Here is a 15,013-nt window from a genome sequence, read left to right on the forward strand (position 1 = left end):
CAGCAGTTACAGCACTCCGATGCCCCCAGCGTCATTAGGCAAGGCTATCAGAGCAGGGTTTCTCGCCGTTAGCCCTGATCCAATAAAGCCTGCCGGGGATTGCCTGCGTGTGTGATAGTGGTTCCTTTCCGGGCTCTGGGAGGCAAATACTGTACTAGGAAGTCGGTAAACTTGCATATTCGCCAAATTCAACGTCACTTGGAGCAGTACAAACGGAGCTCCCGCAGCCGCTGTGTTTTTTCTTCTCAGATTCAAAGATGGCAAAGAAGTTGCTGCTCGTAGACGTCGACTGTGGCGTGGACGACGCCCAGGCAATAATGATGGCTCTCGCAACTCCTCAAGTACAAATCCTGGGTATAACGTGCTGTCACGGAAACACGACAATTGACAATGTGTGCAGGAACGTGCTCCGAGTGCTTAAAGTTTGCCACAGGTCAGAGGTGAGTGACGAAAATGGCAGGAAACGGGATAAATTCTTCGCAGCACACACAAAATGCTGGAGGACCTCAGTAGGCCCGGCAGCATCTATGGAATAAAGTACAGTCGACATTTCGGGTCGAGACCCTTCGTCTTTTCGACCCGAAACGACTGCACTTTGTTTCTATAAATGCTGCCTGGCCTGCTGAGCTCCTCCAGCGTTTTGTGTGTGTTGCTTGGATTCCAGAATCTGTGGGCTTTCTCTTGATTTAGATTCTTCGCAAAGACTTATTTATGTGTGGATTTTACAAACGGAAAAAAAATAGCAGAGGGGTGAGAACCTTTTGGATGGCGTTTCCCCAAATTGACAGTAATTATTAAACAAAAATTCTCCGGCGTGCCATGGAGCAGAAATGATCATTGATTAATAAAGGAATTATTTCCTTTTAAAGGAAAACAAGACGAGTCCTGGTGCTTATTTACACGTATTCAAGTATCTATTCCTTCTACATCAGTGACACCCCACCCCCGCACCATGTACTAATTGATGTGCTCTCTGTGGTTGTACCAGTCAAAGCCAGCTCCCGAGCGGGTGTAGTTGTGCAGACACAAAATGAAGCATTTTGTAAAAACTGTTCAAAATATCGATCTTTTGAAAAGACAGTTAGAGGTAACATAATTTCTAAATGGTAATTGTGGTTATACCCACTTGCCATCCAGCTACTGATGTGTACACCAGGTCTGCGGGAATTTCAAAACGCTGTCAGTCAACGACAGTATTTTTGCAGCCTTGTGGCAACATCCCTGCTCTCGGGTTGTAAAATATAATTCGCTGCTTCCTTTGAAGTAAGGTTAACCCTTGCGTGTCTTTTTAAAAAAAAAATTAGGGGCGAGGTTTAAAGATCGAGGAGTGACACTGCGCGCCGCTTATCAGCACACTGCGTGTCTTATCTTGGGCATGTGCATGGAACACTAATCTTCTGCCGTGTGCACCTTCGCTTTCCATTTTCTTTTCTAATTAGTAACTTTTTCCTCCATAACTCTGGCTTGCTTTAAACATAATTTAGACATTATTAGAATTCCGCTTGGTATTACCACAATTTCTTGAGTTTGGAAGAGAACCCTTATCCAGAGTTGGGTCTGCAAGGTCAGGTACCCTGCTGTGTGGTGTGGTTTATAATAGGTGATTGATTCATTATTGTCGCATGAGCCAAGATACAGTGAAAAGCTTTGTTTGCATGCTGTAGGGACAGATCTTTCCACGCATATGTACGCTGGGGCAGTGCAAGAAGAAACAATAACAACGCAGAATTTAGTGTTACAGTTTCAGAGGAAGTGCCGTGAAGTTGGGCACATAAGGTGCAAGGCCATTATGAGGTAGATTGAGGGATCGAGAGTTCTCCTTTATCTTATGAGGTCCATTCAAGAGTCTTACAATGGATGCAGTGCACATAATAGTCTTTCCTGACCTTGTTCTGTTAATAATTATTTAGTCTGTTCACGTGTTCACATTTATTTAATTTTGATTACTGAGCGGGCTAGCGGAGGGAGGGTGTGCCTTGCACATCCTTTGGTGGAGGCATATCTCCACTCCGCCACCCAAGACTTGATAGAAGTGTACAGAATGGTGAGGGGTATAGGTAGAGTAAAAATGCAAGCAGCCTTTTTAAAAAAAAACTTGAGGTTGAGTGAGACAATAACTAGAGGTCAGAGGTTAAGGGTGAAAAGTGAAAGGGGAACCTGGGTGGGAACTTCTTCACTCAGAAGGTGGTGGGAATGTGGATCGAGCTGCCAGCAGAAGAGGTGGATGCAGGTTCAATTGCACTATTTCAGAGAAGTTTCATTAAGTAAGTGGATGGGAGGGGTATGGAAGGCTATGGTCAATGGGACCGGGCAGAATTATAGTTTTGCACAGACTAGATGGGCCAAAGGGCCTGTTTCTGTGCTGCAGTGCTCCATGACTATCACAGTATTGCACATGCGACCATTCTGCTGATTGTTGATTGCTCAGGGCTGTTTGCGCTGTTGTCCTGTAAATCGTTGGTTGCTATTGTGTTGTCCGTTGTGGTATTGCCCTGTAGTTTATGGTTGGCACTGAACCACAGTCAATTCTGGTATGTTCCACAAACTGACAATAAAGTGATTCGTACTCTGATTGTGGTTGAGGATTGCCAAAGCATTTCTTAGCCGCTGATGTAACCACGTACCACATAGCCCCGTGAGCAGCTGCCAGGGTTGAACCTTTGCCTCTGGAGCTGACGGTGCAGAATCTGCACGTTCTTCGTGTCACTGTATGTCACGGATGAGCTGACAAATGACTGAACCCAGTTGCCGTGGAATGACAGACTCTCACATAGAGGCAGAAACCGAAGTCTATGCATTGAGGACACCACCTGCCTCTGATGTCCTCCCTATACTTGCCTCCAATCACCTTAAAATTATGCATTCCTAAATTAGCCATTGCTGCCCTGGAAAAAGGTGCTGGCTGTCCACTCTGTTATTGCCTCTTATCATGTACACCTTCATCAAGACACCTTTCATCCTTCTTCGTTCCAAAGCCCTCGCTCAATCTTTCCTCAGAAGACATAAACTCTAATCCTGGCAGCATCCTAGTAAATCTCCTGTGCACTCCCTCTAAAGCTTCCACATCCTCCCTGTAATGAGGTAATAAAAACTGAACAAAATTCTCCAAGTGTGGTCAAGCCAGAGTTTTGTTAACATTAACATTGGCTGTTGGTAGATGCCACCTCCTGTAGGTGCTCTCTTCGTTGGGGAGGGCAAAGCCCCTGATGGACTGGACTGTGTACACTGTCCTCTGCAGCCTCGTGTGTATCCTGCTGAAATTCTTGATATTTTCTGTTGGAAATCTCATCAGTTTTTCTTCTGTAACTTTCATAAACTGGTCTAATTGGAGTTTGGTGACGATCGCTGGGCATTACAAAACAGGAGGAGAGAGAACTTGTTTATAAGCCCTCACTCAAAGTCACTGGAAGGGCAGATACCTATTCCACCATCAGGCAATAAAACACTTTTTGTTTCTGTGTAAGTGACTCTGTACCAAGGATTTATGATAAGACCAGAAGTTCCTGGCTGGAGGGAGGCTCTTGGGGGGTTGCGATTGACCCTCATCATTGTGGCTGATCAGCTCTAAGTTTCTTCTCTCATTCACACAGATCCCCGTGTACCGAGGTGCCGTTGCCCCGCTTGTTAAAGATGGGTTCACTGCGGAGCAGTACCACGGCAAGGATGGTCTGGGTGACGTTCCCGACCCAGACACTCCAGGGCTGGAGAACATACAAGCCGAGCATGCGGTGAATGCCATGATACGGATTGCAACCACGTATGCTGGCCAGGTGTGAAATTACAACCGCTGGCACTTAGAGACAAGACCAAGCCATTCAGCCCCTGTACCCCATTCTGTTGAATCTCCATATCCTTTTCCACCATTCATTTAGATCAGGGGTTCCCAGCCTGGGGTCCACAGACCCCTCAGTTAATGGTAAGGGTCCATGGAATAAAAATGGTTGGGAACCCCTGATTTAGAGCATGCCAAATTTGTATTTTTAATTCAATAGTTCAGTAGGTCCATTTAATATCAGAGAGATGTATGCAATATACATTCTGAAATTCTTGTTCTTTGCAGACATCCACAAAAACAGACCAAAGAATGAGTGATAGTTAAAGTGTTAGAACCCCAAAGCCATCCATTACCGCTTCCCACGAACAAGCAGCTGTAAAGCAACGACTCCCCCCACCCACCCACATGTTCAAAAAAGCATCCTAGTTCACCTGACAGTTCGACCTGCCACAGACTTTCTCTCTGTCTCTAATAAAAGGAAAAAAAAGATGTCCCCTTTCATAATGAGAGGGGAGACATAACAAAACAACTCACTGACTTATGGTGTTAACATTCTGTTGCAGTGCTTTTATTCCCGAGGTTTCCGCCTGGAAAATCGGTAACAATCTGTCCTCCACCAACGAGGGAGAGCGCATGATTCACAAAGTACAGAACCCCCAACAGCTGATGTTCCGTTTTCTCCCGTGATGCCTCAGTCGGCTTAGAATCAGCCCGTCTACTGGCTGTGAAACCTTAGAACCCCCAAAGGCGCACTTGTCTCTAGGCTGCGTCCTTGGGTTACCAGTCGTGAGCCCCTGGGAGCAGGTCCCACCACCGCAAAGAACCGAAGTCTTGAGTGTAGCCCCAGGTCAGGGTCTTCAACAGAGCCTCACCCACACTGAAAAGGAAAAGGAGAGACATTAAAGATAGAAATTAAGCTGTTTTCATAGCTGAACATGAAGGAGCCACCATTGAGTGTCATCGCAATTCCACCTCGCCTACTAATTTTGTAGTTTCTGTTGCCCTCAATCTCTCTGTGAATGCTGGAACTTAAACACTGGGAGTATTAATAGCCCTTTTTTAAGCCAACAAGTCCACTATGCATATTTTATATATCTCTATCTGTATTAGTTTTGCTTGTTTTTATGCTAAGCTACATTTAAAAGTTTACCTCAGTCTTAAAGGGGCCTACCTCTTACTTTGAGACCATGAGCCCTAGTGCCGACTTCGTAAGCCTGGGGAAACATCCTCCCCAGCTCTTCCTTGCTGAGCAATGCTCCCTCTAATTTTTAGTAGTCAGTGTGTGCAAAAATCTTATGTTGTGCAAATTTTTTTTTCTGTGACTAAAGTACATGCGCACTGAATGCACACATGGCACAGTTTATGTAGGTTTACAAAATATTTGACATAAAACTGCACAGAATAACAACAAAATAACATACATATTCTGTTAACTAACAGAAACATTTAGCTAAAAGGTTATTTTCAATAAGTATAATTATTAATTACTACATTATTTTAGGTAACTAACCTTGTGTGCACACATTAATATCCTTCGTGCGCTGGTTGAAAAATGTGTGTGCACGCGCACAGCTTAGAGGGATCATAGCTGCTGAGCCATCTAAGAATTTTGTACTTTTCAATGGGGCCATCTCTTATTCTTCTAAACTCCAAAGAACAGCAAATAAAACAAACGGGAGGAACTCAACCGGTCAGACAGCATCTGTGGGATGAAATGGACAATTGATGCTTTGAGTCAGGACCTTTCACCAGGACAGGAAAGGAAAAGGGGAAAGAGCCAGTAATGAAAAGTGGGGGGAAGAGTTTGATCAAGAGCTGGCAGGTAAGAAATTGATCTAGGTGAATTTGGGGGGGGGGGGTTGGGGTAGGTGGGTATGGTGTAATAAACTGGGAGGTGATAGGTGGAAGTGACACAGAGCTGAAGAAGGTGAAACCTGATAGGAGAACTTTAGAGACTCTGCATGTGGACTGAAGTGTCTTGACCCAAAACATCAACATGTCCAAGTGAAGAGTTTCAATTTAGATTTAGATTTTGCATGGTATTAACTGCTAATGTAGGGATCATATTTATTAAGAGCAAGATGTTGGAATGTCAAACTGCAGTTTAAGCTCCTGAGTATCAAACCAATTCTTAATGTATACCTAAATGAGAGAATGAAAATAACTGTTATATTAGACAATTTTATAAGCTTGCAGTAACATCTCATTGTCTGAACTAAACACCTATTTATTAACCTGCAGGTATCTCTTGTGGCAATTGGACCCCTGACAAATGTTGCCCTGGCTTCTAAAATGGATCCCACGTTCCTATCAAAGTTAAAACATTTGTACATCATGGGGGGAAATATGGAAAGTATGCTTTACATTTTGTATACAGCATTCTATTTCACTGCGGCAGAGCTGAATCTGACCAGATGTTATCTGAAATTCATGTATTTTAGATGATAACCAGACAAGGGTATTTATTTCCTTTTAGCCTAGGCACGTTGTTTTACAAATCACTGTAAGCTGACAGTGTAAATGGTAATCAAGCCCAACAATTTCTTTATCCTTGTGCTTATGTGAATTTGCCCAGATTCATTGGCCTTTGAAAATCATATTGGTCTTCATCGACTGAATGCCCTAATTTTGCCATGTGATAATTCTGTTTCTATATCATAAAAACAACTACTGATGCTGGGAACTTAAATTAAAAATTGAATATGCAGGAAGAATGCCCAGCTTGAGTTGTTATAGGTTACAATGAGACTTTGATAGGATGCGGATCTGGGCTGATGGATTTCAACCTGGAAAAGTGTGAAATGATTCATTTTGGAAGTTCAAATTTGAAAGAGTGTAGGGCAAGTGGCAGGATTCGTAACACAATGGAGGAACAGAGGAATCTTGGAGTCTATGTGCATAGATCTCTCGAGTTGCCGCACAAGTTGATAGGATGATTCAGAAGGGGTATGGCTTGCTGGCCTTCAGTAGTCAGGGGGTTGACTTTAAGAACCCTGAGGTAATGTTGCAGCTCTATAAAAGTTTGGTTAAACCATGTATTGTGTTCAGTTCTGTTTGCCTCATTTTAGGAAGAATGTGGAAACTTTAGAGAGAGTGCAGAGGAGATTTAGCAGGATGATGGCTGGTTAAGAGGGCATGTTTTATGAGGATAGGTTGAGTGAGCTTGTGCTTTCCTCTTTGAACCGAAGAGGATGAGAGATGCCTTGATGGAGGTGTATAAGATGATAAGAAGCATAGGTTGAGTGGACTGCCAGCAACTTTCCCACAGCCTAATGTGAGAGGACATAATTTTAAGGTAACTGAAAGAAAGTATAGTGGGATATCATACAGAGAATGATGGGTGAGTGAAATGTGATGCCAGGGATGGTAGTCGAGGTGAATACAATATGGACATTTAAGAGATTTTTTATAGGCATATGGATGACAGAAAAATGTGGGGGGGGGGTGTAGGATTAGATTGATCTTGCAGTAGGTTAAAGGATTGGCATAACATTGGGGGCCGAAGGGCCTGTACCGTGCTGTACTGTATATTCTACATTCAATGTTCAGTCCAAGGAGAGAGAAATAGAGTAAAGTGATCACATTATATCAGAACTGGAAGAATCAGAAAAAAGTTTTAAGAGGCAGCAGAATCCAGAAAGGGCAGGCATGTGAGAGGGGGAAAAAGCAGAAAAGAGGAGCAGCAGTAGGCCATTCAGCCCCTCAATGCTACCCCACCATTCTATAGGATCATGGCTGTCCTGCCCCAGGCACCAGCTACCTAAGACTTCAATTCCATGATCTTTCTAAGGTTTATCTACTTCTTTTTAAAATATCTCCACTGACTGAGTGTCAAGGAACTATTTCACAGATTTACCACCCTCCGTAAGATGAAGTTCCTGTGCACCTCAGTTTTAAATGACCAACTCCTACATATATTCCCTCATTTGACATTCTCCCATATCAGAAACATCTCAACTTCTACCCCACTTTAACATTCCCCCCTCCCCGCTTTCTACCAACAGGATCTTGAGCTACACACCCAAAGTACGGGAGGAACACAGCAAATCAGGCAGCATCCATGGTGGGGAATAAACAGTTAATACTTTGGGTCAAGGCCCTTTCTCAGGACTGGAAAGAAAGGGGACAGAAGCCAGAATAAGAAGGAGGGGGAGGGGAAGAGTACAAGGTGACAGGTGAGACCAGGTAAGTGGGAAGGGGGGTGGATGGGGGGGCACGAAAGGCTAAAGTAAGAAGCTGGGAGGGAATAGGTTGAAGGGGTGAAAGGCTGAAAAAGGGGAAAAAAATCTACTAGGACAGTGGACTATGGAAGAAAGAAAAGAAGGAGAGGAACCGGAGGAAATAGGTGGCCAAGTAAGGAGAAGAGAAGGGGTAAGAGGGCAACCAGAAAGGGAAATGAAAAAAAGGAGGGCAGTTAAATTACAGGAAGTTAGAGAAATTGATGTTCATACCATCAGGTTAATCTATTATGTTTGCAGCCACTTAAAGCTCACAGCATGCCGGCCATCAAGTCCAGGAGATCTACCAGTCTTTAGACCTGGTGTTCCTAACCTGGGGTCCATGGACCTCTTTGGTTAATAGTAGGGTCTGTGGCATAAGAAAGGTAGGGAACTCAAAAGGTTTATGGATAAGAAAGAGTGCAGAGGAGATTTACAAGGATGTTGCCTGGATTGGAGAGAATGCCTTATGAAAATAAATTGAATGAATTCAGCCTTTTCACCTTGGAGCGATGGATGATGAGAGGGGACTTGACAGAGGTGTATAAGATGATGAGAGGCATTGATTGTATGGATAGGCAGAGGCTTTTTCCCAGGGCTGAAATGGTTAACACAAGGGGCCATAGTTTTAAAGTACTTGGAAGTAGGTACAGAGGGGATGCCAGAGGTAAGTTTTTCACACAGAGTGGTGGGTGTGTAGAATGCATTGCCAGCGAAGGTGGTAGAGGTGGATACAATAGGGTCTTTTAAGAGACTCCTGGACAGGTACATGGAACTTGGGGCTATGTGGTAGGGAAATCCTGGGCAATTTCTAGAGTAGGTTACATGGTCAGCACAACATTGTGGGCTGAAGGGCCTGTAATGTGCTGTAGATTTCTATGTTCTAACTCCTGCTTAGACTCATTACTTTGTCAGTACTTTCCTCTTATGATAAAGATTATTTTAAATTTCTCCTTCCCTGTTGCCCCTTGATTATCTATTATTATTAGAACTTTTTGGTGCTTCTACTATGACGACTGATCCAAAATAATGATTTAGAATGCCTGCCTTTTTTCTGTTCCCTATTATTAATTTCCCAATCCTAATGTTTACATAGAAACATAAAAAAACCTACAGCGCAATACAGGCCATTTGGCCCTTCAAAGTTGTGCCAAACATGTCCTTACCTTAGAAATTACTAGGCTTCCCCAGTTTACCTACTGTCTTACATTTAATATATTTGTAGAAGTTCTTACTGTCTGCTTTTGCTTCTGAGTTGGGTCCTCTAGGTTCAAATTCAAAATCTGTACGACATCAGAGTTTTCACTCCCGTTGGTCATAATCAGTGCCCTGGCTGAGCTTGTCAACACAAGGTGAAATCTAAACTGAACTCGGTAACAGTAAATCTTTACACAGTGCTTGCTTCATCAAAGTACATTCAGAAATACTGAAAGATTTAAAAGATTAGCTTTATTTGCCGTTTGTACGTGGAGCTAGCGGTTAGCGTGGCGCTATTTAGCATGTAAGATCGTGGTTCAATTCTCACCACTGTCTAAAAGGAGTTTGTATGCTCTCCCTGTTTCCTTGGGAGGTTTAGGCTTGCTCTCACAGTCCAAAGGCTTATGGTAAGGGTTAATAAGTTGTGGGCAGGTTTTGTTGATGGTGGAATGTTGTGAATGCTGTGAGCATTTTCTTCGTTGATTTGATTTGATGCAAATGACGCATTTCTCTGTATGTTTTGATGCCCATGTGACAAAGCTAATCTTTAAGAAGTATTTACGTCACAACATACAGTGAAGCCCATTGTTTGCATCAGATCAGCGAGGATTGCGCTGAGCAGCCCAGTGAGACTGTGAGGGAATTCTTCTAAGCGTTTAAAGCAAAGACACATCTGAATTGAGGAGGTGATCTATATTTTCCAGTAAGTGATAAAGATATACTTCCACCAGACTGCTAAAGGTGTTTGGGTTAAAGGATCTTTAAAGATGTGATGGATTGAATTTCTTTTTCAGGCAGAGGGAATGCGACAATGTGTGCTGAATTTAACTTTGCAGCTGATCCCGAAGCAGCTTATACCGTCTTGAATCATTTTATGTGCCCCACCCACATCATCACTTGGGAATATTGCCTTCACCATCCTCTGCCTTGGGTAAGCCATTGAAAATGCGCCCAAACAGAAACAAAATGGGAGCAAACACACACTGGGTTTAAACAGGTGCAGGCCAGTTAACCCTCAATCCTTTTCTACCATTCAGTATAACTTGCTTATTACTCACCTTTTCCTCTTATCCCTTGATGCTTTTGATTAACAATGACTATCAATCTCAGATTTGAAGTTAACCCAAAATAAAAGCTAAAAATGCTGGAAACACTCCGCATCTGTTGAAAGAGAAAGAGTTAATATTTTAGTTCTAAGATCTTTTGTCAGGACTAGGAAAGCTAAAACAAGTTATTTTTCAGTAGTAGAGTGGGAAGGAATAGGGCGGATAAAGGGAATATCTAGGGTGAAACCAAATTGGTTGAAGTGGTATTTAGAGAGAGTTGATTTTTTTTCCTGTTATTGTTGCCATTAGCTGGACTGTGGGACCTGACCAGCAGACCAACTAATAAAGAGAGAAAAATTGAGCTAAAATAGTCAGTTCTGAATCAGACAGAAAGAAATTAGAATTACCTGTAGTTAATAATGGGCATCCATTAGTCTTGTGAGACCATGGTTTTGCGCCTTGGAAGGTTTCCAGGGCGCAGGCCTGGGCAGGGTTGTATGGGAGACCGGCAGTTGCCCAAGCTGCAAGCCTTCCCCTCTCCACATCACCGATGTTATCCAAGGGAAGGGCACTAGGACCCATGCAGTTTGGCACCGGTGTCGTCGCAGAGCAATGTGTTGTTAAGTGCCTTGCTTGAGGACATAAACATGCTGCCTCAGTTGAGGCTCAAACCAGTGACCTTCAGATTACTAGTCCAGTACCCAGTACCTTATCCACTAGGCCACGTGCCAACAACCTGTAGTTGGAGATGTTAATATTGAGTCTGGAAGGCTGCGAGATGCCCTAACAGAAAATGAGGTATTGTTCCTTGGGTTTGCATTGAGTCCTGAAGAGAAGTCTAGGCCTGAAATGTTGACTGCTTGTTCGGTTCCATGGTTCTTCCAGCATTTTGTGTGTGTTGCTTTGGGCTTTGACGTGATGGAGTACAAAACCATGATATAGATAGGTCAGAGCGGGAGGGGAATATAGAAGTAGCAGGCAGTCAGAAGCTCAGGGTCAATATTGCAGTCTAAATTACCAATTAACCTGGCACATAAATATAACATGACCAGTATTAGTTAATTGTCAATTTTAATAAATTAAATCAACCCAATGAGGTGCATGATGGATGATCTATCTGAGATCCTAATTCAGTTCTGTCCACATGATATGAAACATGACTGAGCTAACTGGACACAGCAAAGGCTGAGGCTCCTTGTGTTTTAGCCTACAAATTTCCAGCATATAAAAATATTTACTTTCTTCAGATCTGAAGGACTTGGCTCTAATTTTTAGTTCTAAACTGACACCCGTTGAAACCCAAACTCCATTGCAATGAAAAGGTTATAGATGCATAAATAATACACACAAAATGCTGGAGGAACTCCGCAGGCCAGGCAGCATCTGTGGAAAAGAGTACAGTCGATGTTTCAGGCTGAGACCTTTCATCAGGACTGGAAGAAAGAGTCGAGAAGTCAGAGTGTGTAAGTGGGGGATGGGAGAGGAAGCACAAGGTGGTAGGTGATAGGTGAAACTGGGAGAGGGGGAGGGGTGAAGTAAAGAGCTGAGAAGTTAATTGGTGGAAGAGATAAAAGAGCAGGAGAAGGAGGAATCTGATAGAGGACAGAAGGCCATGGTAGAAAGGGAGGGGGGAGGAGCACCAGAGGGAGATGATACACAGCAAAGGAGATAAGATGAAAGAAGAAAACAGGAATTGGGGAATGGTGGAAGGGGGAGGGGGTTCGATTACCAAAATTTCAAGAAATCCATGTTCATGCCGTCAGGTTGGAGGCTACCCAGATGGAATATAAGGTATTGCTCCTCCAACAAGTGCCACATCTGTCCTTGCACCTCCTCCCTCACTACCATTCAGGGACCCAGTCAGTCAGTGAGGTGACACTTCATCTGTGAGTCTGTTGGGGTCATCAGTGCTCCTGGTGTGGCCTACACCATAAGACCATAAGATATAGGAGCAGAAGTAGGCCATTCAGCCCATCTAATCTGCTCTGCCATTCAATCATGGGCTGATCCAATTCTTCCAGTAATCTCCACTCCCCTGCTTTCACCCCATACCCTTTGATGCCCTGGTTATTCAAGAAACTATCTATCTTTGCCTTAAATGCACCCAATGACTTGGCCTCCACAGCCGCTCGTGGCAACAAATTCCACAGATTTACCACCCTCTGATGAAAGTAATTTCTCCGCATCTCTGCTCTAAACGGACGTCTTTCAATCCTGAAGTCGTGCTCTCTTGTTCTAGACTCCTGTATGTCGGTGAGACCCAATATAGTTTGGGAGACCACTTCACAGAGCACCTACTCCCAAAAATAGTGGGATCTCCCGTTGGTCACCCACTTCAATCCCACTTCCCATTCCCATTCCAGTATGTTATTCCATGGCCTCCTCTACTGTCGTGATGAGACCACACTCAGGTTTGAGGAGCAACACCTTATAGACAGTCTGGGTAGCCTCCAACCTGATGGCATGAACATTCATTTCTCAAATTTCCGGTAACTCTTGCCCCTCTTGGTGATCCTATGGGTTGGAGCATCCACATGAGGTGGTAATGCAGCCAGCCAGAGCTCTCTCCACAGTGCAGCTGTGAGAGTCTTTGGTAACGTACCAGATCTTCTGTGGCTGCAAATGGGACTCCTGGTTGCATGTTGCATCTGAGGTGTTCACGTCAGGGATTGAGGTGCCTGGGACGAGACTCACTGGAATTCAGAAAGAATGAGAAGGGGATCTTGTAGAAACATTTATAATTATGAAAGGGGTAGAGACCATGGAGGCAGGAAATTGGCCAGAGATTTGGAGGCAGGAAACAGCCTCGAGATTTGGTGTTTAGGACGGAAATGAGGAGAAGCTGTTCTTCCCAGAGAGTAGTGGATCTGGAATCCCTGCCCAAGAAAGGAGTAGAGGTTACCTCATCAGTATATTTAAGACAGAATTAAATATATTTTTACATAGTAGGGGAATTAAGGGTTTGGGGGGGGGGGAAGCATGTAGATGGAGCTGAGTCCTAGGCTAGAACAGCCATGGTTGTATTGAATGGCAGAGCAGGCTCAATGGGCCAGATAGTCTACTCCTGATTCTACGTTTGATGTTATTTGCCACCTTGGCAAATGGACTGTATGCATTCATCTTATCTATGCCCTAACATCCTGCCCATTAGTGTGTGTGTATTTTCCAAACCATTAGTGTTTTTTTTCTTTTTCACAGTTGCACATTCGTCTCATCACTTAAAGAAAGATTTCAACACATTGCAGTGTCCTGTGTATTTGTAAAAAAAAAACCTGTGACACCTTATTTTTGGGTTTTGGTTCCCATTGAACGATTAGGGTGGAATGATAGTTTTCTCTGTTGATTGCCAGGCATTTTTTCAGGAGTGGGTAAATCAAGGCACGGAGAAGGCTTCCTTCCTGAAGAAGATAACGGCACACTGTGAAAAATTTGCCAAGGCCAAGCAGGAAGAGGGAGTGATGTATATTTCACCTGGCTTTATCAGCTGTGATTGTTTTGCAATGGCTACAGCGATAGATGAGAGTGTTGTTACTGAACACACCGAGGTTGGAGTGAGTGTGGAGTTACAGGGGTCACTGACCAGAGGGATGATGGTCTTGGATAAACAAGACATAATGAAAAAGCAAAATCGAGCTTTCATTGCAACAAAATGTGATATGGAGAAGGTTAAGCAGCTTATAATGTCTGCTACAAAATGAGCATCCTTTAAAAGCAACATTAGCAACGTAGTCTCTTACTGACTTAGCAAAGTGCTTACTTCACTCCTCTGCCGTTGGCTTTCTTGTTTCCTCCTGAATGGACTGGGAAGTCTCAATCCACCTCAATTTCTTTGTAACCCGTCCAAGTTGTTTCTCCTCCCCCGTTGACTGTTGCGCCACCACCAAATTTGACTCTGTCCTTGCTCATAATTCTAGTCAGGTTCTAACTTTCAAAGTATATTTTATTATCAGAATTTTGTTATCGTAGAAATGCACAGCACAGAAGCAGGCCCTTTGGCCCATCTAGTACATGTCAAAAGTACATTTAGAATGCAAAGTAACGTCTTTGAAAAATCCTCCACCATCCTCTTCCAAGACGACTATCTCCAGCCCTGAAACCCCTTATCACACTCAATTAACACCAGTCAACAGGGCCAGGCATGTCAGTCGGGTACCTTACTCCAAGTGTCTATCTCAGAAAGAGATTGCTGAGGAAACAAAGCAGAAGATTCAAAGGTGCCTTCAAAGCTTTCTTGTTAACTTTCCAGATGATTTCTAGTGCAGCTATTCCAACCACTGCACCATAGCACCGGAGATCCAGCTTCATTCCTGACTTTGAGGGCTGTCTGGGTGAGGTTTGCATGTTTGTCCCTCTGACCGTGTGGCCTTTCTTCCACATCCCAAAGTTGTGTGGGCTAGTGGTTTAAACTTCCATACTGTAAACTTCCACTAGTATGTTTGAGAGTGTAGCAGTTAGAACAGTACCTATGATTGTTCCGGAGTTCAATTCCTGCTGCTGTCTGTAAGGAGTTTGCGCAAGCTCTCCTTGACCCTGTGGATTTCCTCCGCAAGCTCCGGTTTCCTCCCACGTTCCGAAGGTGAACTGGCTGGGCCTAGAAAATTGTGGGGATGCTACGTTGGTGCCAGGAGCATGGAGACACTTGCAGGCTGCCCCAGCAGAATTCATGAACTATGCTGTTTGCTGACACAAACTGCCTTTTCTTACTGTATGTTACGATGCTTTGATGAACATCTGATAAATAAATCATAACTGTAATCTTTACGCTTGAGTGGTGCAAT

The 15,013-nt window shown here is 43.7% G+C and overlaps 1 protein-coding gene across 2 annotated transcripts in view; it reads left to right on the plus strand.

Annotated features, from left to right (window-relative positions):
* The window catches only part of LOC140726986 (inosine-uridine preferring nucleoside hydrolase-like), a 32,916-nt gene extending 17,920 nt beyond the window's left edge, over positions 1-14,996 (plus strand). For both annotated transcript variants that reach the window (XM_073044082.1, XM_073044081.1), the window contains exons 2-6: positions 250-440; positions 3,591-3,770; positions 6,017-6,128; positions 9,984-10,120; positions 13,586-14,996. In XM_073044082.1, the coding sequence (XP_072900183.1) occupies positions 258-440; positions 3,591-3,770; positions 6,017-6,128; positions 9,984-10,120; positions 13,586-13,933 (960 nt within the window). In that variant the 5' untranslated portion in view covers positions 250-257 and the 3' untranslated portion in view covers positions 13,934-14,996. The remainder of the gene's footprint in view (positions 1-249; positions 441-3,590; positions 3,771-6,016; positions 6,129-9,983; positions 10,121-13,585) is intronic.
* Positions 14,997-15,013: the final 17 nt, after the last annotated feature.

The sequence above is a fragment of the Hemitrygon akajei genome, chromosome 4 (assembly GCF_048418815.1).
Source record: "Hemitrygon akajei chromosome 4, sHemAka1.3, whole genome shotgun sequence".
Lineage (NCBI taxonomy): Eukaryota > Metazoa > Chordata > Chondrichthyes > Myliobatiformes > Dasyatidae > Hemitrygon > Hemitrygon akajei.